General features: G+C 38.1%; 1 protein-coding gene across 1 annotated transcript; it reads right to left on the minus strand.

Moving 5' to 3' along the window:
• Nucleotides 1-1,214: 1,214 nt before the first annotated feature.
• Nucleotides 1,215-24,964, minus strand: STARD6 (StAR related lipid transfer domain containing 6). The gene is given in 9 exon segments (XM_082667997.1): nucleotides 1,215-1,693; nucleotides 5,854-5,947; nucleotides 8,292-8,409; nucleotides 11,509-11,635; nucleotides 21,729-21,805; nucleotides 21,807-21,812; nucleotides 21,969-22,062; nucleotides 23,505-23,588; nucleotides 24,220-24,964. Coding segments are annotated over 7 exon segments (681 nt in total). The 5' UTR covers nucleotides 22,059-22,062; nucleotides 23,505-23,588; nucleotides 24,220-24,964; the 3' UTR covers nucleotides 1,215-1,524.
• Nucleotides 24,965-25,096: the final 132 nt, after the last annotated feature.

Below are 25,096 nucleotides of genomic sequence, written 5' to 3' on the forward strand. Positions count from 1 at the left end.
GCTCTAGGGGAGAATCTTTCTTTGCCTCTTTCAGCTCCTGGCAGCTCTAGGTGTTGCTTGGCTTATGGCCGCACAACCCCAATCTCTGCCTCTGTCTTCACATGGCCTCCTCCTCTCCACATGTCTCTCCTTTGTGCATCTCTTATGAGGACACTTGTGACTGGACTTAGAGCCTGATAATCCAGGATGATCTCATTCTGAGGTCCTTAACTTAATTACATCTGCCGAGATCCTTTTTCCAAATAAGGTCACATTCAAGGTTCCAGGGATTTGACAAGGATGTACCTTTTGGGGGTCACCATTCAACACACTACAGAGGGCAAAACACTGATGCTGGGTGGGGATGGAGGCTCACATCATGCTGGGCCGTGGTGGCGCCAAGGATCAGGGAAGCTGACTGGTGACTAGCTCTTCCTTGACCTAGCTGGTTAAATCTTGCTGCTGCCAGGTGCGGGTGGAAGCTCACTCTGCCACTGAATCCCACTAACACTACCCCAGCAGGGATATCAAAGCACCATACCTGCCTCTGCTGGATGGAAGGTGGAAGATGAGCTCCCTGCTCAACCCTGCCGACACCACAGGCTGGGGCTGTCCAGGCACCACCGCCTGCTTCTGCGCTGCAGAGATGAGGTGGGGTGGAAGATTCGCTCTGCTTTGCCCACACGGTGGGGTAGGTGCAGCTTTTCGGTTGATGTTTGGCTGGTGTTCTGCGGGGCCACCCTTTTGTTTGCGGGCACTCCTATGGCGAGGAGGAGAAGGCTTTTTCCTAAAGCCTCCCCCCTCTCTTTTTTCTTCTTTCCTGTCAGCAGTTCCAGGTTGGAGGCTTCGGCAGCGCCCTGTCTGGAATATATGGATGGCAATAAGGAAACCCAGAGAACTCGCGGCTAAAACATTCCTCAAGTCTCCAGGTCCTTGGCCAGTTCACCTTCTTCTTGCCACCTATGCTGGAGTCTTCCTATGCTTGTCTGTTGTGGTAAGTGCAGGTCTTCTAGTTTTACGAGGAAGGACTTGGGAGGAACGGGCTACTACATTCTGGCCAGACCAAAAATTGACTCATGATTCAGCTGCAGATTCCAGATATCAGTTGTCAAACATTCTAGTGGAATTCTTTTCAATTTTTATGTTCATGCTTCCTACAGTTATCAATTTAAGCAGTAAGTGAAAGAAAAACAATTTAAAATATATTTTAATCTTTAATTGATGCTGACCTCTGCCTGTATATGCTTTCTTATTGATGTTTTCTTGCCGGGCATTTTCCAGGGGAAAAAAGCAAAAGATAAAAGTGCATTAAGATCACTTGTTGTTTAACATTATTCTTACATGAGATTAAAAACTATATTTAATGCTTCTCTTGTACAACTATGAGCTCTTATTTTCACAAAGTACCTTCAGTAGTTTGTTCAAGAATACAGTTTAGAATAGTGTAACAGTATTTATGCATATTGACTTAGAAGTAAAAGGCAGTTAACTGCCACGCATGATTTTAAATGGCCTCATTTCTTCTTTCGGAATGACGAATGCCCATCATGATGACATCCACGTCCTGATAGAATTTTGTGTCTTTACTCCATCCTTTACATTGAGGAGGAAGCTTACTAAATTGGAAGGCATGGTTGCTTCAATTATTGATGGGGCCAATTTTCCTCTCATTTCTGTCTGGACAAACATCACTAGTTTGGAATATGCTGGGTTCCTGTAAACAAAGGAAGAGTTAAAAAATATAAAGAATTTTTAAGTTTATCTATGGAGTGTACAAGTTGACAAGGAGCAGGAAGCTTGTCTTATTCGCCAGTGATTGCCCACATAGCGCTTATGACAGTGTAAACAGCTACTGAAGGAAGGAAGGACAAAATGTAGAGTGAGTTGCACACTCATAAATAAACTATTTTACATAAAAATATTAAGTAGTCAGACTATATCTTAAAGTCTTCAGTTTTAGTTATCATTTCCTTTTTGTCATTTTATTGACTTTTTAAAATTATAAAAGTAATATATGCTTATGAAAATTTAAACTGTAGAGCATTTTCACAATTCCCCCTCACTCTGTTCATCAGATAATCACTATTTATAACTTTGACTGTATCTTTTCAGATTATTGTCTATGGATATACAAAGATAGCATGTATGTACATATATGTATATGTACCCCACATATATGCACATGTACATTCTTAGTTTTACAAAAATGAGACATTTATTTTTCTGGAACTAGTTTCATTTTCCTCTTAGTATGATATCATGCACCTCTTTCTGTGTCAATCTATATAGATCAGCTTAATTGTTTTTCATGATTGCACATGGTATTTCATACTCTATTGACCGTCATGGGGTTGTTTCTCACTTTTTGCCACTGTAAATAAAGCTGCAATAGGGCTTCCCTGGTGGCGCAGTGGTTGAGAATCCGCCTGCCGATGCAGGGGACACGGGCTCGTGCCCCAGTCCGGGAGGATCCCGCATGCCGCGGTGCGGCTGGGCCCGTGAGCCATGGCCGCTGAGCCTGCGCGTCCGGAGCCTGTGCTCCGCAACGGGAGAGGCCGCAACAGTGAGAGGCCCGTGTACCGCAAAAAAAATATAAATAAATAAATAAATAAAGCTGCAATAAAGCATCTTGTAATGTATCCATTTGCACTGCTATAAATACTTGCATTGAGTTTCTAGGTCAAAGTTTTTGTGCATTTAACATTTTGAAATGTTATCTCCAAACTGCCTTCCAAGAAGACTGTAGTATTTTACATTCTAACCCAGTGATCTTCAAACTAGAGTATATGAAGACTTGCCAAGGGGTATGAGAGACTGAATAACATTTAAGGGAATAAATTTTCAGATCTCTAACTTCCATGTAACTTTTCCTTAAACTGATCTGAGAATACGTCTCTGATGGAGATGCTGGCTTTTCTCTTGCCACCAGCCTGTTCACACCACCCTTCTATTGCTTTACAGAACCAAGGGATGCCTGTCATTCCCCACTGAATAATACTGAATGGTACCAAGGTGCTTTACTCCAGCATATAAAAATCTTTGAGATGCTAAAGGGAAAATTCAATCTATTGGAAGTGAATTGAGAAAGTGAATGACAGATGACTGGGTAATAAAACCTTACCAAGTCATGTCAATTCTTTGCTTTCAATAAAATGTAAGGATCTAATTGAGTTGTCACCTGATAGGTCGTTAAAAACAATTTTTGATTATAGGTCACTATGTAATTCACAGCACATAACTCAGAAGAATTTCAAGGGATTGAATGACAGTGCTAGGGTTGCACTCTCTCCATTTTAACTCACTCATTTATGTGAACAAAGTTTCCTATGCTTATTTTATAAAAATGCAAAGTAGAAGTAGACTTGATAGTCTCATTCTATTAGATGGGACATCTAGATCAGCATTTTTGTCCCATGTTTTTTACAGTTAAATTAGTGTAATTGATAGAAGCATGGACTCTGAAGCCAGTCTGCATAGTTTGAAGCTGAGCTTTGCTATTACCTATGTGTAACCCTGAGAAAGTTACTTAATCTCTCTGGGCTTCCATTTTCTTTTCTGCAAAATGGGGACAGTAATACAACCGACTTCATGAGGTAATTGTGAGGATCAAATAATTGACTTATTTGGTATATGTAAATTGTTTGTAACAGTGTCTGGCACATAGTAAGTGCTAAGTTTTGCTAATAATATGTGTTTCCAATAACAATTTGCTTTTTTTTTTTTTTGCGGTACGCGGGCCTCTCACTGTTGTGGCCTCTCCTGTTGCGGAGCACAGGCTCCAGACGCACAGGCTCAGCGGCCATGGCTCACGGGCCGCTCTGCGGCATGTGGGATCTTCCCGCACCGGGGCACAAACCCGTGTCCCCTGCATCGGCAGGCGGACTCTCAACCACTGCACCACCAGGGAAGCCCAACAATTTGCTTTTATATTGAACAACTATGTAATATATTTTTATTTTTATCAATGTGTAGTAATAACAATTTAAACCAGTACACATATATATTTTTTAACATTTAGATACTTGGGGTCATAGAAAATAAAACAAATTTTAAAAATTAGGTACTTACTTTTGCTGAGGTATGATTGAAAATAGATAGATAGTGATTAATAAAAGAACCTGAAGCATAAGATATATTCTATTAGGATAAAATTATGCAAGGGAAAAAGAGTAAAAATATGGGATCAAGGAGAAAAGAAAAGAAATGATACAAACTTTCTGTTAAAGGTTATATGTATTTTGAAATTGATAATGTAATGGTGGGTTTCAAGTTGTTATGGTATTTAGATTCCATTGGATGCACTTAGAAGGGTGATATAAACATTTTTTTTAAATGTCAGGATTTAGAGTATGCTGGACATTGCACCCTCTTAATATAATGCTATGAAAATTTTTAATATCAACTTAAAAATGTGCAAGGCAGTATACAGTTTTACAAAATTCTCTTGGGGGGTTTGAAGACCACTGCTCCAACAAACCGTGAGTGTCTATATTCTTACACCCTCTCTATGCAGAGTTTAGACTATTTTTACATTGTGTCAAATGGCTGGACTCACTAGCAGTTTGTATAGTCTTAAATCTCTATTTGAGTTTACTAGGGCTTTACACACTTAACCAAGCCTTTCCAACATTTACTGTAGAGTACCTTTACTACAGATACTATGTTTTATAAGTTTACTATAGGACTTGGGCTGCATGGAAAAAGAAGGTACAAAATTACTTTTTTGTCAGTACCCTTCTCCAGCAGGATGCTAGGCAGAGTTTCCACCCTAGGTGGGATATCTAAATCAGAGCTTTTGTCCTATGCTTTTTGCAGTGGAAAGGGAACGGTGACAAGGTGCAAGAAGGGGACTTTGCCTGTGAAGCACACTTTAGGTTGTGTAGCTTCCCAACAAGAGTCCCCACCAGCAGCTGATGTACCTAGCTGATTTGGAGTAATAATCCTTCCCTGTTTTGTTCTTTCCTGCTGTGGAGAATAAAGTCCTGGCCATAGACACAAAACTGATGGATGGGCAGAAAGGCCATATCGTCATCAACATCATCATCTGCATCAATGATCCTGTCCATTAATGTAAATATTTGTGAATATCTTTTAGTTCTCTAATTCAGTAGAGAAAATATTAAGGAGTACGGGTCTAAATGTAATTTTATTTTGACTTCCTTCACAAAAATATTTTTCTCATATTGAGTGGTTTATATCTGACCACTATAAAGTTTTACACCTGTTTCTATGTGTCGATATCTTTTATTTAATATAAAATCATTTACCAAAAATTAAAATGTAACGAATTTGTAGAATGATATACATTGAATTAATATATAGGCATTTAAAGACTATGTGTATTGGATGTTAACATCTTATCCCTAGGCTGGCCACCTGTGGGCAGTGACTCTAATTTCTCCAGCTCTTCCCTTTCTGAATTTACCTACTGGATGTGTCATTCTGCAGGTATCTGTTCTCAGTAGGTAGTCCATTGGAAAGAATTTATTCAAGGTAAAGCATTCATTGCTGATAAACGTAACTGCATTATAATTCTAGAGAATTTATTTTTAATTTGCAAAAATTCCCTAATAATTCACAGAAGTGACTCTAATGGAGAAACATAAAACATCAGGTTAAGGTTAATAGGAGGGGGTGAGGATGTTTGTATATATGTGACTAGTGCCAGAAACCTCAAATCATACTTTATAGGGAATTATCCATTCTGATTATACTTAAGACAAAAATACTTAAAAAATTATTTTAAAAATTGTATTTAGGGGCAATTTTTTTCCCAACAGAATATACCAGAACATATTTCTGGTGAGTTAGTTAACAAATTACAAATTGAACTAAAAAACTGTTAAAAAATAAATATATGGAAATAACACTTACTCTTGCAGAGGTGAACACATATAGCCACAAGCGTGGTTACAACCACGGATATAATTTGAAGATGGAGGATATGCTGGAAAATCCACACTAGTAGCTAAGTGATTAAAAAGAATTAAAATGAAACTTATTCCACAAAGATGAAAAATTCTGTTTCCAGTAGCATATCTTAAAAAGTGTATGACATAGCACTTGATTTAACTTAGTTATTATCAGCAGTGACATTAGTTTTATACATATGTATGTATGTTTGCACATTTGAATGTGTACACAGGCCAAAAATGAAAGAATATCAGTATGATCACTATTGTCCTCTCACACTTTTTCATGTAGAACTTCGAAAGATGCTGTTATCTTTCACGTACAGGAAAAACTGTTAAAAGTATTGTTCAATTACTTTCTGAGATTTGAAGCAGAAATCACAAAGAAAGAGACTATTCTATTAGGATAGTGGGTTTATAGATGTTTTGGTTTATAAATTTTTAAAATAAAATATTTGATGTAGTTATTTGGTCTGTCAATAGAAGTAGTTTAAATGCCCCTTTCTGCCAATTCCCTGTAGCTAACTTCAATATATAATTAAAAATCAGCAGATTTTGTTTTAGGAATTATGCAGCATAACTGCATATTGTATGTGAAGTTAGAAGGCAGGTGATCTGATCATGATTATGTTTATGATAATTATATATACTCTTCCAAATATATTTGTTTACTCTGTGCAACTGTTTATTCTGTGCAACAGAATATATTTGTTTATTCTGTGCAACTGAATCCTGCTTTTGTCAGAGAATTTTCCTATATGATTTTAACATAAGCAATCACTTCTGTAGAAATATAATGTTAAGCACTAGCTTAGGACTAGCTTAGGAGACAAATGTGGTGGAATCAATTTCCCATTTTCATGACCTGTTTCATCATCTTAACAGAGCCAATTATGTTGGCAAAATGGTACTGCCAGAAGTGATATTAACATATTTTTTCACTGTTTAAAATATGGAGATTATATTTGTCTTTATTTTTTAAAATTTTGTTATATTCCACAAACAAGTATGGGTCTTTTGTGAGGCACATAGTATGGTAGTTAGTACAGATTTTGGAAAATCAGAAAGACTTGAGCTACTTATTAGCTATGTAACTTGATTTCTGTGAACTTCGGTTTCCTCATTGGTGAGAAAATGCATGCAAAATATTTAGCTCAAAGCAAGATACACAGTAAGCTAGACAACAACAGAAACATTAAGAAGAAAACTATCAGTAATCATCAAAAACTCATTCAAAGAAAATCACTTAAAGCAAATTCAGTAGTGATCACTGAATGACTGATTATAACTATTTATTGATTTTATCTTCCATACTTATTTTTTACCTTCCCTCTGACCACTAAAAATGAGATACAAATTGAATGCTTTCAAAATATAGATAATAACAGATCTATGATTCAAATGGACAGTATGTTGTGTTATAGGCAGTGAATAAATTTTTATGTGCCCTCATTTAAAAATGAGACGACTAAATGACAACTGTATGAAACTATACGAGACGAATATGTGAAAGTGATGAACAGCAGTCCCCAGTGGTATGGGCAAGAGAGCTAACTGTGCACATGAGTGCTATCAGCAGAGCAATGACTCAGTCCTGGACTCAGAAACTTAAGAGTCCTACAGATATATCAAAGTAACTGCAACCTTGTTCGAAAATAATAATTAACAACACTTAACTGTCCCTCCCCAAGTAGTTTACAGTAGGGGAAACTATTCACATAGGAATAGTGAGATTAAATTGAATTACAGGGAAAAAAAGGACTCTAGGTCATTGTCCTACCAAAGTCCCTTCACCATGATTTATCTTGAGTTCTTGGAGTCCAAAGATCTTTGGGGTGTGAACTGGTATGTTTTAAGTGAATAACGCAAATTAGGAAGTGGTTATGTATTTGTATTTTACAGAGTGACACATTTTTTTGGCGGGGGGTGAATAAGGGTATATCAAAACCTCCAGTTTTTAAAAGAAATATAAGCACATTTATGAAAACATCTATCTATTGAAATTTTCTTCATGAGCTTTTTCAGTTTCTAGATATACCCATTCTATGTAATTTAAATACAAAAGTATATATCCAAAGATCAATTTTGTTTCTTAGTAGTTTTATAATGTATGTTGTGACGTTTTAGCCTGTAAGTATCTATCTACACTGAGCGCTGCAGGGTATATGCTGCAAAAAGGCCAGGAGATGCCATAATCATTGACTATGATATAAATGGCACCTCTAGAATTAGGTAAAACTTCAGGCTTATCTATATTAACATGCATTTATTGGCCTCATTAAGTAAATACAAAAATAATTAATTGAAAATATTGTTTCTTTCAAACTGTGAGTTAAAAGTAAAAAAATTTATTAATGACTCACAGTAATTCCAAAGTGTGGGCAAAATGTTTCAACTTACAACTGATAATATCGATATTCCCTTCGCAGTGCTTCAAATACACTAAGTCGATAAAGTCTCGGGGGGATATTGAGCCCATGGCAAAACTTTGTGTGATGGTAGGACATATGAATGTGTCCTGAAACAAACTGCATAAGGCTGGACTGTATTTGGAAAAAGCAGGGCTTTGAGGTTTTAAGAATTTATCACCGAGTCAACTTGCATTTTCAGTGTTAAAGAAACATTAGATGTATAATTATAACTGCAAGGCAACAAAAGCAAAAATAAACGAGTGGGACTACATCAAACTAAAATGCTTCTGCACAGAAAAGGAAACTATCAACAAAATGAAAAGGTGACCTACAGAATGGGAGAATATATTTGCAAATCATATATCTAACACGAGTTAATATAATCATAAGTGTGACAGAATCAGAAAGGAATCTTGATATTATCTAACCTTTGAATTTTTTGATGAAGAAATTGAAGCCTAACATTAAATTACATGTAGAACTAGAGATATGTATAGAACTAGAACCTGGATTTCCAGTACAATATTGTGTCTACTGCCCCACACTGACTAGGTAATATATTCTGAAAAATATATTGACTTAGCAGCTTGTGGTGTAAGGCCTAAAATTAAAGGCCAATATATGCACTGCTTTGACATCTGGTAAAACTGGGAGGGTGGTGAATGGCCTAACTGCAAGTTCCTCTCCCCACTCTGTTCCCACAGATAAGAACCCTTAGTCCAACAACCCTCCTTATCAGCAGGATCAGACACAATGCCTACTTATACCTGAGTAGTGCGTTTCAGTTCCCTGCTACCCTGCAGAATTATTCCAACAACCAATCAGATCCTCCTGCAGGAATCAGGGGTCACCTCAACCTCTTGATACTACAAAGCCTGCCTTGCACAACCCCTAGTTATTCACTCTGTTCCTGAGTGCAGCTCCCACATCACACTGCATGACATGGTGCATCCTTGAGAGTTTAGCTAAGCTACTCCATGTACTGCTGCCTCAGTATCCGTTTTGTTTGTCCGAGCAGCCTGCAGGGGCCTTAAGCTAACACTAGTCCTCTCATGTAAGGACACCGCCAGATAACAGCCCTCAGAGTCACAAGCAAATGTAAGTTCCTGATATGACTTCCCCAACAGCGCTTCTGATCAACTGTCTCTCCCACTTCCCAGGGCCTTCCCCTTGTGAGCACCTTAGGTAAGATGCCCCCTGTGGAGCTTACCAAAACCCTGCTCTTTTTGGTTCCAATTAATCAATCTGGCCTTAGCCCAGGAACCCCAAAGCACTCCACCCACAGACACTAATAAAGGCATGTGCCTCAGGTCCTGCCTCTCTCTGTCTGCAGCCTGCCTTGACCTCCCCACATGGGGCCCTTAGGCGTGCTGTACACTTCCTCCTCGACCTGTGAGTAATAAACTTCTCTATTTCAATTTCTCTTGTGGTCATTTGTTGAACCTGGCTCACTATTGGCACCCTGTGCTCCACTAACAAATGTTAATTTAACAAAGTCTTAACAGTCCTTCCTGGGCTGTGATTAAGGATTAACAAAGTGCTGTGGATCTCATTTGTCTAGTGCTGGTGTCATGTGTTTGACCACCACCATAACCCTAGAGCAGGAATCCCTTCCTCACCAATGGGGTGAATGAGTCAATTAAAATGCACCCCTGGAAGTGAATGCTACAAACATTCACTGCAAGGCAGACTAATTCTTCTCACAGTATAATGTGATTCAGAGATACTGTGGTATACTGGAAAAGGCATCAAATTTGGAATGAGGAGATCAGGTATAAGTCCTGGTTATACCATACATTGGCTGTGGTGACCTTGGGCAAATCACAAAATTCCTCTATGTTTTCAAGTTTTTTGATGCCAAACCTAGTATACTTTCCATTATTACAGCTGACTTGCAGCAACAGCAGAAATATCTGAAATGCTAATGAAACTGTATAATTAGTATCATACAATCATGAATGAAACAGTCCAATTGTTTGGATTTTCATTTGTGATGGGCCATGTTCAAATCCCAAGAAGGTCACGGACAGGCGTTCTTTGTGGGTAAGAACTTCAAGGCCTCTCTACAAGATGAAACTGCTTTACCTTTCTGGGCTTTTCTACAATCTCACCCCCATCCCAGATTTCAAAATCAGTTTAATAAAAGGCGGTAAAGTTAACCTGCAGAGTTCTAACTACCTGATAAGGTGATGGCAGATATGTGGGCCATTTGTTTTGATGAGTGAAATGCGGCTTGGAGACTCTAAGAACCAAAGACTCAGTGATGTGGAATTTTACCAATGCAACTGTTTAAGTTTGCATTACTCCAACAGTCACATTTACCAGCTCCTTCTAATAAAGTTATTATTAGCCAAACAGTAGGACTCAATTTTTAAAAGCCGCTTATGAGGTATAATTTACATACCGTGAAGTCGATCAGTCTTAATAAGTGTCAGACCTATACTGTGCTGTACCAGAGTTCAGAATCCCTCACCCCACTCCTGTCTTCTTCCTGTTCCTCCTTCTTTCTACCAGCTAACAGTCTTTCTCATTTCATTCATGGTTTTCTCCTCCTGAGCTTTCACTCTACCCTCACCTCACCCTGATCTTCTCTCCCCTTTTAAGCCCTATTTGCCTCTTGCATTCTGTCTTTCTTTCTCTCACCTCTATGACTTTAGATTTCTAGTCCATTACCTACATTTTTCTTTTCTGTTTTTATTCTCCCTCTTCATTTCTGAGATAATGTATTTGAAAGTGTTTCTAAAACCACAATGTTATTTCACACTTACTCTTTAAAAAAGTCACATGCTTTTTGTTCTTAAGTCCTTACAGTAAGTGTCTACGATGTTCCTGTTATCTAGTGTATTATGACTAAGATAAATCTACTGACTTCCCATCAACAAGGCATGCTTAATCTTTTTATTCCACCTAATGGAGGAGGTGAATCCATGAGTTCAGTCCCCTCAGTAACCGAAGGCACACATCTGCAGGAGAGCTGACCACGTTCAGAATGTGGTATTCATTTAAAACAGAATAAAGGTAATTGGAATTGAACTCTTGACTAATAAAGAAGGAAGTTTTAAGCTTTTTATAAAAATTTCAACTTGGTTTGAACCTATAAAATACAAAGTGTCCACATAATACAGATTTAATAAACTCAAATCACTAAGATAGCAAACTAAAAGTGTACTCATACAGTGAAAGTCCGATATTAAACAGTAAATTACCGAATCAATTTTTTGTACCATGCTGTACATTTTCAATGATTTGTCCCATGTGACCCTGTTTTCAGGTTTGTAGAGGAAATCAGATAGTTTAGATGTTGATTCTGGAATTATTCCTTCAACACGATATCTATAGTTAACAAAATAAAGAAAATTCAAAATTTAATAAGTTTAGTCTAAGTTGAAAATATAATGCTATCACAGTATAAAGCACACTAATTTAGCAAATAATGTAAAGAAAACTTGAAGGTAATATCAGCAATTTAAAATACTAATATTCAGGCTTCCCTGGTGGTGCAATGGTTGAGAGTCTGCCTGCCAATGCAGGGGACACGGGTTCGTGCCCCGGTCCGGGAAGATCCCACATGCCGCGGAGCGGCTGGGCCCGTGAGCCATGGTCGCTGAGCCTGCGCGTCCAGAGCCTGTGCTCCGCAACGGGAGAGGCCACAACAGTGAGAGGCCCGCGTACCGCAAAAAAAAAAAAAAAAAAAAAAAAACTAATATTCAATTGGAAGTCGCCAGTTTATAAAAATATGCACTGTAATAATTAATATAAATTATTTTTCTACATTTTTCTACAAATTTTGTTTATAATGTTTCTATAGTTGTCTTTTTAAAGGGGCTACTTTCATTTAGAATTCTTCTAAACTCTTTCTCATAAACATTTACCTACTGTATTTATCATAAGCCAACAGTAATTGATGAGAAGTTTGTGTGGTTGTGCAATATCTTGTGGCCTTAATTCTTAACTGAAGGATGTAATATGGTCTAAAGCAGTAGTCAGCAAACTTTTCAGTAAACGGCCAGATGGTAAATAATTTAGGCTTTGCAAGCTTCATGTTCTATGTTGCAACTATTCAACTTTGCTAGTGTATCAGTGAAGCAGCCATAGACAATATATAATAGTCACTCTTATGTTACAATTAAACTCCATTTATAGACATTGACTTCTGAATTTCATTTATTTTTCACATGTCAAGATTTGGAGAAGAAACTAACCTTTATGTTAATCCATCAATAGAATTGGGTTGGGCTATCACAACCAATGAAGTTAGGACAATGTGAGAAAACTGGATTAAAACCCACAATTTAGCAGTAGGTTGTTAAATGAAAATGAAATCTGAATAATATTGGCCATACTTTCTCTCTCTGTTAATCATTCTTTCTAAACTAAGGCGATAGGTTTAGGTAAAATCAAAATTTTAAACCTCTAAAAAGTTAAAATTTTTGGAGGAAGTGAGGTAAAAACTAAATGCTATTATTACAGAAAATAGTTGTTATATTTATGAAGAGTTCTTCCTCTGAACCTTGTTTTTATGATTTGGTAAACAAGTAAATCATTAGACTATTTTTTTGTATGTTAGTCTCTCTTTAAAAGCTCAACTGGTCCCTAGTTTTCTCTGTGAGATATCCTAAAATTTTCTTAGTATGTAAGGTTTCCTTCCTTCAGATCTACAAAGTTTTTAAGAGCTTATTATTAAACTCTATAGAAGACAGTGACAAAACAACCTGAATAATTATCAGGTCCTTTGAAAAAGAAGGCAGATATAAAACAGTTAAAATTTAAGCACAAAACTATTGTTAAGGGGTTTGTATATACCTCCCTAGATTGCTTTTTTTTATTAATCTGTTCTCTAATTATATTGTAAATTTTGAGGATAAAGAGTTTTTGACCTTTTTGTATTTCTAACTAACATCGAATTAGGTATCTTTTATTAAGCACTTACTATATATTTACTGATAATGACTACCCTTAATCTTTTAATAGCATTCTTTTATTGACTGAGTGATCAAACATTTACTATTTATTATGTTGACGCTTGAACAACATGAAAGTTAGCAGTACTGAGCCTCATGCAGTCAAAAATCCGTGTATAACTTTAGAGTCGGATCTATATATCTGTGGTTCCTCCATATCCACAGTTCCACATCCAAAGATTCAATCAACTGCAGACCCTGCGGTACTGTAATATGTATTTATCAAGAAAAAATCCACGAAGCTAAAACCCGTGTTGTTTAAGGGTTAACTATATATATACTTCAGCCTAGCAGAAAGTCAGACATATAATCAAAAAATTATTATATGGTTTGATAAGTGTTGAAGAGACAGAAAGCAAAAAAAAAAAAAAAAAAAAAAATCAAGGTAAGAAGGGGAATAGTGTGCTGAAGCTCTTTTTGGAAGGTTTGCCCAAACCCTTTCATAGTTACTCACGATAAAATTAGGGATGGACAATATTGAAATGGAGGACATTTAGGCATCAGCTGCTTTGTTTCTTCTATTTCGGAGAGGAAGTTTCGATTTTTAACTTTAAGTAACAGTACACACATTACATATAATTTACAAAAGCATTTCGCTTTTTTCTTTCAAAACTTTGTTTTAAAATTTTATGCATATGGATAGCTATCCTTCTTGTATAATATTTTAAATGCTTAGTATAGAAGTTCTCTATATTTTTAATTAAAATCCTTTATTAATTATGTATATTGCAAATATTATATCTCTGGCTACAGCCTACCTTTTCACTTATTTCTTTTGGTACAGAAGTGTTTCACTTTACCATAGTCAAATTGACCAATATTTTCCATTATGGTTTGTGCTTTTTTATGTCTTCTACAAGATATCCTTCCCTACTTCAAGATCATTAAGCTACTTTCATACATTTTCTTCTACAATTTTATAGTTTGTATTCATATTAGGACTTTAATCTACCTGGAATGGATATTTGTGTATAGTGTGAGGTCAGCATCTAATTTTACTTTTTACATATAAATAATCACTTATGTTAGCACAACTGATTATAAATAGTTCATCCTTTTCCATGTTTTTGTAATGCCTTATCTGTTACATATCAAGTTTCCACACATGTGTAGGGCCTGATCACACCCATATATTATTGCAGAGCCTCCCTGACATTTGAAAGAAGCTCCCTAAAAGAGACAGGAACATATTAAAAACTCTCTTGATAGAAGTTGGCTTGTAATAATTCTAATAATACTTTACACCTGTATCTGCATAGTTCTTTACACTGAGATACTTAATATTTGATTTTGCTGATGTTTCATAGTTGCTACTACACACAGGCAATAAAGTTAAAATGTTAGGAGAGTAGCATATAGAGTCAGCCCACCTGTTTTCAAATTCTAGCTCTTACCAGTTATCTGACCTTAGGCAGGTTACTTATTCGAAGTCTTGGGTTTCTCATATGTAGAGAGAGTAATATTTACCTCATAGGGCTGTCATGAGGACTGAATAAATTAATATATTTACAGGATAGTACATGGCATGTATTAACTGTTCAATACATGTTAGCCATTATTATTTCACATATATTGAGTCTTTTATGATAGTCATCCCACTCTGCCTTGTATTATAGGTATTTATGTACTTTTCTCTCTTACAAAGACTAAAAACTCCTTGAGGAGCAAATCTGCTGGATAAAATCATGAAAAATTAACTTTAAGAGGTTTTTTTCTTGAGAATGTCAAGATTATAAGCTTTACAAGTATATGCATTTTGTTTTGCTCACCACTATACTACCAGCACCTAGAAAGTGATTAATGAATAACTGAATATAATGAATGAACAACATCATTTTAAATAAGTCTAGATACCTTGCTGAACCTTGCCAACTCCTGGTTTAGACTGTCTACTCAATGGCTAATTGTTCATTTTCCAGTCATTTGTAAAGGTGAGATAAGTTTGAGTTATTGGTATTATATGACTGCAAGGCAGAAATTATTTATTTTGCTTCCTATAAGATTATGAAATATAATTAAAGTTGTGTCTTGGGTAGAGGGTAGGTTACTAGTTAAAAAGTACCTTACCTTGGCCTTCCCTGGTGGCACAGTGGTTAAGAATCCGCCTGCCAATGCAGGGGACACAGGTTCAAGCCCGGGTCCTGGAAGATCCCACATGCCGTGGAGCAACTAAGCTCGTGCACCACAACTACTGAGCCTGTGCTCTAGAGCCCGCGAGCCACAACTACTGAGCCTGCATGCCACAACTACTGAAGCCCGTGCGCCTAGAGCCTGTGCTCCACAACAAGAGAAGCCACTGCAACGAGCAGCCCACGCACCTCAACAAAGAGTAGCCCCCGCTCGCCGCAACTAGAGAAAGCCCGTGGGCAGCAAAGAAGACCCAACGCAGCCAAAAATAAACAAACCAAATTTTAAAAAATGAATAAAATCTATATTTAAAAAAAAATACCTTATCTTAATTCACTAGTTAGAGGTGTATTGGAGTTACTGGCTTTTAAAAAATATGTAAATATAATGCCTCTTTGAAAACATAAAACATCTCTATGTCTTGAATAATTGAATCTATCATTGAATGAGCAATTCAGTATCTACTGTGTTCAAGACTCTTCAGAGATATCAATTTTGTCATATTTGAATCTAAGAACTATATTTTTATATCTATTGATCATTAAAATGATTGGTTCTTTGGATATTTTACTAAGATCTATAATAAAGCTTCATGCTCATTATGAATAAAGTGACCAAGTCAAATTAAAAATATTTTAATTATTCTCTCTTGTCTCTCACAGTTTCTGACAAGCTTTAGCTGGTATGTGGGATAATTGATACATGAAATTATGTTTCTTACAGATCATTATTTCATGAAGCAATGAACACCTTTTAGTAAATGTGCATTTGTTTCAACATGCTAATTTGAGCATGCATCTCTAAATCATTTTATAGCCTTTTATGGCTTCTGTGAATGAGTACTGCTGAACAGTAAACTAGGAGGATAAGGGAGGAGAAAAACAGTGGAAAGTGACTGTTTTTACATACTGGAAATTTAAACCTGGGGAAGCACCTGTAAGATGATAGGCTTTTTAGTGATCTTATTTTTGGCATTTCCTATGTGATAATTAGAGTTGGGAGTGGGACTTCCAGAGTGGCTATGTGAGGAGCTAAGGAAACCCTCTTCTACAGTCATTGAACTGGTGAACATTACTTTTAAAAACTACTTAAATTCCCTAGAAATTGACCTAACAGCACACAGGAAATGAAGAAACATTTATTCAAGAAAATCTACTAAATCTAGGTAGGAAAAGTCAGAGTCTGTAGCATCTGAGCCACGACCTCCTTCCAGCCACCCCCCTCCCTCTACGGTAGCTCTGCTCCAGCTGGGTGCAGACTAGAAGACAGGGGCTCCCTCTCCCCACGAGATCCAGGCTAGGGCTATGGTTTCATCCTGGGATCAGCAGGACACTGACATCTCTCATCACCGAAACTCTCAGCTCATGTTGTAGAAGCTCTATTCCCCGCATGCACTGCTCAGAAGACTAGGGTTTCCTGACACCCTGATCTCACTGGTAGGGTGAGGGCTTTGCCTAAGGAACAGTAGGCTGCGAATCCTGGGGCCTAAACTGCCCCTCACCCCTAGAATAACAGGAGCAAACTGAGAAAGTCATGGTACCATCCTTCCCCTATGCTACCCACTTGCTCATGGAGTAGAAGTGTTACTTGGCTTCAGTGTATTAGTGCATAGGTCCCTACTCAGAGCAATCAGAGTGAATGTTAGGCTGCCCTTAATCAGAGTAATGAGAGTAGATATACGAGGTTGCCCACTCAGGAGAAATCAGAGTGGGTGTACTAGGCTGCCCCTACTAAGGAACATTCAGAGTGACGTACCAGGCTGTCCCTAACCGAGAAGCAATGGGAGCTTTGTACTAGGCTGTCCTTACTCAGACAAATCACGCTGGATATGCTAGGCTGCCCCTACTTAGGAGCAATCAGTCCAATATGTGGCTTCACTGACTTGCAAGCATTCCCCAAGCCATACACAGATTAAGTAGCGAAGGGCTGAAGTCTTACTGGCTCAAGAGACTTAAGCATAATCTCTGAGTCATCACTGACTGAGCAATAAGCTATTCTGACCACTTTAAAATAAAATCATACTCATCGCTGGTGGTTTGGAAGAATGTGTGCACCCCAAGGCTATGTCCTCTGGGGAATGACTGGTGACACAACTTCCAAGCTACCGGCCCCCTGGCTACATGCAAGGCAAAACCATAAAACTCTCTGAACTGTGAAAACAGTTTCCAAGCCACACACAGAATTGACAGTAAAGGGTAAAAATCTTACTGGTTTTGGGTGCTAAGCACAACTTGTGACCAATAATGGCTTGTGTTAACCTAGGGATGACCTATAGGATGCCAGGCTGAAAGATAAAAACAAGGACAAAAATCAAGGCAGGTATATCTGAGGCTGCAGACTGGCGGGGCGGGGGGGGGGGGAACAGACTTCATGGAATTAGTCCAGACAAATCACTAAACAAATAAATGCCCAAGCAATAAGAAGCCCTAGGTGAGTGGGTGGGACCTGTATCCAGAGTTGCTATATTACCTAAAACGTTCAGTTTTCTTTTTGTTAAGGATTAAAAAAAAAAAATTGATTGATTTTGGCCGAGCCATGCAGCATGCAGGATCTCAGTTCCCCGACCAGGGATCGAACCTGCGTCCTCGGCAGTGCAAGTGCAGAGTCCTAACCACTGGACCTCCAGGGAATTCCCTAAAATGTCCAGTTTTCAAGAAAACTGTGAGGCACGCCTGCAGAGAAACATGGAAAGTGTGATCTATACACAGGAAAAACAACAGGCAATAGAAAGTATTTGTGGGATATATGGGTTAAATTTAAAAATGAAATTATTTAGCTTAGTGTGTGACATACAGTAGATTAATAAGGGAATTAATAGGGAACATAGGGGAATGTGTCAGCTGAACTGTATTTCATCTCTTGAGGGTAGAAAGGAAAAAAATTCCAACCAAAGAACTGGCCCCCTTTTCATGCATATAGGCAAGTGCTCAAAGCTAACCACAAAAGGAGCTTTTTGGGTGGGAAATTAATAAGAAAAGGTGAAAGTGCTGAGAGAATATCTTCAGGTTTTGTTGTTGTTGTTCTGTAGTTATAATGGAAACAAATATGTTTAAATGCTTTCTATTTGGCAGCCAATATAACATAACTAAAGTCCATAAATTCATTCAGGAAATATTTATTAAGTGTTTATATGACAGACACTGTTCTGGTGTTAGGGATACTATGATGAACAAGAGTTTGTTTCTAGTCTGCTTCTTGTTCAAGTTCCTATTCTCAAGTTTATATTCTAATAAGAGAGACGTAATAAATAGGACAACAAATGAAGAATAAATTTCATCTAGTGATAGATGCTATGAAGAAGGTAACAGCAGAATAGGGTAGTAAACAGTGGTTTGGTGTATTTGAGAACTTTGACCAATTGGCCAGGAAGGTCACTCTGAAGAGAAGCAAGAGATCTTGAAAACAAAAATGACATCAGCCTTCATTTGGGTGAAGAGCACGCTAGGCAAGAAAAGAGCAACTACGAAGGCTCTGAGATGTGCACTCGTGCCAACAGTAGTCCTACGTGGCTGTAGCATAAGGAGAGCAAAGATGCAGTGGTAGGAGAGGTCAGGGAGGTAGGTGGGGGCCAGATAGTGCCTTGCAGAGCATAATATAGCCTTTAGAAGGGTTTAGGCAGGGGAGCAACACTGAATTATATTTCAAAAATCTACTTTAACCATTGTGTGAATAATAGGATGTAGTTGAGTAAAGGTATATATGAGGAATCCACTAGGAAGTTACTGAAATAATCCATGAGATGTGAGAGAATGATAGTAGGGAGATAATGAAAAATAAATCACTTCTCTCTGTACATACCTAGTCAATTAGAGCTTCTATTAGAATCCAAATCTGAGATGAGTGACCCATTATCTATCTAGGTCAATGTTTTGCAAGCATGTTCTTCGTTGAAAACATTTGGAAGAGTCTGAATTACAGTTTGACAGATGTCTTTACTTTAGGACTTCTCCGAACCTTAGAGAAGAGAAAATAGTCCAGAGTGTTTTGAAAAACTTGACAATGCAACCCATTTTTCCCACAGGGCATTTTGAAGGATAATTTCTCCCAGACACTAGCTTGGCAAACCATATTAGACCATGCTACATATCCCCAAAGTGTGCAATGTTTACACTTGGTTGTCCAGTCTAAATTAACATGCGTATGTTTCTTGCTTTGATTATTTATAACCCTATAAATAAAACTGTGAAGCTTGAAGTACTGGAAAATTTTAAGCTTCCCTAGCTTTTCCCCTTGATTTATTTGACGGCAATCTCACCTTCTTCTCATTCCAAGCTGGGGGAGGTAAACGTTTCGACTGAGGCAGACCAACCTGATCAACATGTTCAGATTGATTTCCTTTGGAAGAACCTAAATATCTGCCCCAGCTGATTTAGAATAATATAGATATTTTGAAAAATATTAACTGCTCCAGTCACACTCTCCTTCTGTACATAAACATGCTAAACTTAGAAGGATCAGTGGGCCGTGCTTGACAAAAGAAGCATGCAAAATTGAGATGTGTGTATCTTCTAGCAGTCTTAATTTTGAAGCTGTGCTTGATATTTATTGGATGATAGTTCAACTGTAAAAAAGAATTAAAAGAGAGTTTGCCAAAATCATCGTGTGATAGGCAGCCTCTAAAATGGCCCCCAGTGATCTCCACTTCTTGGTATTGACACACTTATGTAATCCCCTTCCCCTGAGTCAGGGTTGGATCTAGTGATTCACTTCTAATAAACTGAATACTGCCAAAATGATGGGGGGGTGGTCCCTTCCAAGATTAGGTTACAGAAAGACCCTGGCTCCTATCTTGTTTGCTCTTTCTTTGGCTCTCTCCTAAATCCCTCCGAGGGAGGCAAACTGGCGTTTGTGAATAGCCCTATGGAGAGGCCCATACGTCAAGAACTGAGGAAGGCTTCCAGCCTAGAGCTGGCAAGTAGCTGAGGTCCCCAGTCTAACAAGCCCACGAAGAACTGACTGCCGGTGACTGTGTAAGTGAGCTTGGAAGCAGAGCTGCCTTCAGATGCGACCTAAGCCCCAGACCACACCGTGACTGCAGCCTTGTGAGAATCCTTGAGGCACAGGCACCAAGCTAAGCTACACCTGGATTCCTGATGACATAAACCATGAGACAGTGTCTGTTAAATCACTAAGATTTGGGATAAGATATTACTGTGTATTAATAAATAAACTAGTATGCAGTGCATATAAATTTCTCTTAAAGCAAGTGCAAAAAGTTTCAATTTTTTTTGTCTGCGTAGTATGGCATGTAAGAGTACAATATCGTTGATGAAAAATTTGAATAAAGCTTTAAAACAGCCTTATTGAGGCTATTTTTTGAATGGCTCTAGGCATTGTGTAGAGCACCTTGTATAAAAGTACCCAGCAAGTATTTGTAGAATAAATACCTTCCAAGGTTTCTTTGAGGCATAGGTTGCTGTCCACACTGGTCTGACCTGGAAGGCACCAAAAAACTACAACATCCAAAAGTTTATTCCCATAGTGTGCCTGGGCTTGACGTTACCCACTCCCTGCTCAATCTATTTTTTCAAGTGCCACCATTAGAATCATTAATTATTTAGATAACAAAGGTAGGGATTACCTTCCTGATAATTATTAAAATGAATAGGAGAAAGTATACCAGCTTTGTCCTACAGTAAAAAAATTGAAATGAAGCACAAGATAGATAATTATAGTCAGATGAAAAAAAGAGCAATAAGCACAAAACAGAGTAGTGAAAAGAAGGAGTGGACCCCTACCCCTCAAAAATAAACTAAATAATATTTGGTTTTCTCAATAGCATATGATGATCTGATGGCATTAATGTGATATCACGAGCAACAAAGGAACAACTCTTAAAAAGAAGGTTAAAGATGTCAGCACAATTTCCCTTAGAGTACTTGTATCTGAAATAACAGGATCCTCAAAAATAGCCTTAAAAGCAGCTTACAGAATAAATTATATATGTTAGCAAGACGAATATATTGGGAAAATAAACTTTATCTTTAAGTGGTTCATTTAATGGAAAGGTGAAGTTTTAAAAGACCACGAAATACTGTTAGAAAGAAAATATCAATCTAATTTTATAGTAATTATTTCTTGAAGTGGAAATTTCCCATCTTAGTGAATTATTCACTAGAAGTGATTTTCTTTTCTGATTGTCTTCCGATTTGGAAATTAGATGGTACATATTGCTCATTTTATTAATTTTACATTTCAAACAAGTGACTTTATAATTAATTTCTACTTCCTGTTCACTATCAAATAACGTTTTATAGCTAATGAAGTAGCATTGAACTCTAGATACATCAATGTCATTGAATTCAAAACAATGATTGTAAATAGGAGATTGTACTTACAGATTTCCATGGAATTTCTTAGAAGCCTTGCTGGAAACAGTTATCTTTTTCTCAAAGGGGAATAAAAATCCACAAATAAATTAACTGTCAGATACAGAAAAAATGAAAAACAAAAAAATAAAGCAAAAGTAAAAGCTTTTTTTTGGTTTGTAGAAGAAAATATTTTTAAAAATGTCTTTGCAATGAATTGTTTCTCATTAAAAAACAAACTCTTGAAACATATTTAACTTCTCTTCTTACTGAAGTCTTAACCACTTTCCAGCCTGATGTATCTTGATAGTAACCTAAAATTTCTTGAGCAGTTTGTTGGGCAAGTGCCTTATAGTCCATCTACCTGCAAAGTTTTAAAAACAAATGACTGATGAGAATGTAATCATACAAAACTTTTTTAAATGCTGTGTTACATTTTAATACTATTTCTATGTCTGTCACATAGCAATGAACAATAACTACTTTTGGAATGCATGCATGCATGAATCTCTTCCTTTTTATTCATAGTCTTTCAAGTGAGAAAATGTGATATAGTAAAAAGAGCAGGCTTTGGCTTTGGAGTCAAAGAGACCTGGGTCAAATCCTGTCTCTGCCACAGACTAATTGTGAACCATGTTATTTCATATTTCTCTTTCCTCATTTTCTCAAGTTGTAAAGCTGGGACAATACCTAACCTGGTAGAACTGATATGAGGATTAAATGAAATAATGCACTTAAATGTCTTACCCCTTTGCCTGGCACATAATAGTTATTCAATAAATTGTTATTTCTAACAGCTAAATCATGCTTCCTTTCTCTTGTAAAGCAGCATAATCTGTTGATCATGTGTTACTGGGAATTCATCTTTTTAAAGTGAGTGGCAGTGGCACTAAATGATCTGACCCCTGCCTTCCTCTCCAAAGACAATTCCTACCTGTCTCCTTCTCTCCCACTTAGCTCCACTCATACTGACCTCCTGGCTGTTCCCCAAATACAACCAAGCAACTTCCTACCTCAGGGTCTTTGTACTTGCTGTTCCCTATGTTTTTAATGTTCTTCCCCAATATGTTCAGAGGACTGACTCCTCTTCATTGGTGTCTTTGCTTAAATGTTACCTCTTCAGAGAGGATCAAATTCACATCAGTTCAACTCAAACACATTTACTGAATCCTTGCTAAGGGTTAGATATTGTGGTAGATGTGGCAAAAAAGGTTGAGTAAGATGCTGTTTCTGCTTTGAATGAGCTCAGGAAGGTAGAGTCTCATTGGTCCTTTGGCCCATCACCCAGTTTTCAATTAAGGGAAGCTGGCTGGTGTGGTGGAAAGAATATGACAACACAGAGCTGGATTCAAATCTTGGTTTTGCCACTCACCACCAGCTTTATCATTCTGAGTAAACTGCTTAAACTTTGAACTTTAATTTTCACTTCTATAGATTGGGGATAGTAATACCTATCTCATGGGGTCATTGTAAGGATTAAGTGAGTTAATATACGTAGAAGTGATTGAAACAGTGTCAGGCCCCTTCTTGGTGATCAAAAAGTTAGTTTTTTTCTTAAAATGGACACATTTAAATCTACCTTAAAAAAAACTCTCCTAAGACCTGCCTGAATAAACCTTCTTAAAGTTTAATTATCAGCACACGTCTTCCTTAGCTCTCACCTAAAGGCCTTCAGGTGGGATCATAAATCTATTTTCTCGTGTTTAGTTCTCCAGCAAGGCACAGCACGTAGTTGACATGTATATTTGAAAAGCATTAGTAAACCATTATAATTTCTCCTTCCTAGTAGACTCATGGTTACTTCACCTTTCCTAGTAGATCTAGTCCAGAATTTTAATAATTATTAGGACTCTTCTCCAAATCCTTGTGGAGATCTCCATAGCTTTCAACCTGTGAAGGAATGAAGTGGAAGTAGAATTATTTTGATCCATGAATTAGGTAAATATATTTGATAATTTCCTTAATATTTTCTCAGTGTCCTTTATTTACACTTTATGTACTCATTTGGAAACATTTGATATATCTTTCCTCAATGAAGGAAAAACGTAGTAAGAGATACATTAAAGATAATGTTAATGAAAAAGAACCTTCAAGAAATTATCTTTTAAAAGAATAGGTTAAAAAGATACTTATGTGGAATGTGGATAAAAATGTCGAAGTTTTTAAGGTCACGCCATTAACAATCCTGGCTGGTCCCTGACCTGGGCTTGTCCCAGCATATATAACACGGTTCTTTATTTCCTACCAGCAACATACTTGATACTGAAGGCTCAAGAAATTGCAGATTTTTGGAACAAACCACTAGCATGTAAACTTCCTGCAGGGACTTTGTCTTACTCATTTTCAAAACACTAGCACTACTTACTGCCAAAATAAACATGTGTTTAATTGAACCACTCAACTAAATTTTGTAGCTTCTGGACTTTTTCATTTGCTAAGAAAAAAAGGGAAGGTTAAGCTTACTGGGCTAGAGAGGGTGAAGAGAAGAAAAGAGCAAACAGCAAGACTACAGTTGTATTACCTGGTGATGTAACATCGGATGAGCTGGAACATATTCAGATGGAGTAATGGTCAAGGATATCTTCACCCATAGGGTCAGTGGAAAATAAACACAAACCAACACTGAGATGGCATCTTTTTCCGATACACCACTCGGTTGAAACTGGATTCTTCGCAACTCATATCCCGTCCCAGCCTTGTAGACAGGTTCACACATGTTGTTAAGTGGGTCTTTACATCTGTTTGTATAATCTCCCTGTTTCTGGGCTGCCTGACTGGGTTCCCAATCCGTGCTGGGTCACTGCCATTGTTCCCTGGGAATCAAGGTCCCCAAGGAGTTTGTTAAGTCCCATCCCTGGCCAAACTCCCTCCTCCAATCCCGCGTCTGCTTTGAGGGTGAGGGGCCGGCTGGAAACCCAGGAAGGCCGGGCTCAGGGATGGGAAGGGGAAGGCCCTGAAGAGGAGGGAAAAAAGTGGTTGGGGGATCTGCCCCCCCCCGGCCGAGTCGGTGTCTTATCCGGGGAGGGGGTGCTCTGAAAGCGGAGAGGCCGAGCGTGTTGGAAGGACTGTGGCTGTAGGGCTGGCTCTCAGCGACCGAAACGGCAGCCGCCGGGGCCCCAGGTCCCCATCCCCGCCCTGTCCCGTCTCGAAGCCCCGGGAAACTGGCCGAAGGAAGCTCAGCTTGTCATATGCGCAGACCGGCCGCGCAGAGCCGTGACCGAGGTGGGGAAGGCACGCGGAGTAGCGACGCGGAGGTAGTCGAGAACCTCCCCGCCCAAGAAAGACCGGGAGGGAGAAACTACACTTCCCAGCAGGGAGAGCGACCTAACGCCCCGCCCCGCCCCCTGCCCCTCGCCCTGCTAGCCCCAGCCCCCGAGCGCCACGCATGCGCACCGCAA

This window comes from Grampus griseus, assembly GCF_964374135.1.
Source record: "Grampus griseus genome assembly, chromosome: 12".
Taxonomy (NCBI): Eukaryota; Metazoa; Chordata; class Mammalia; order Artiodactyla; family Delphinidae; genus Grampus; species Grampus griseus.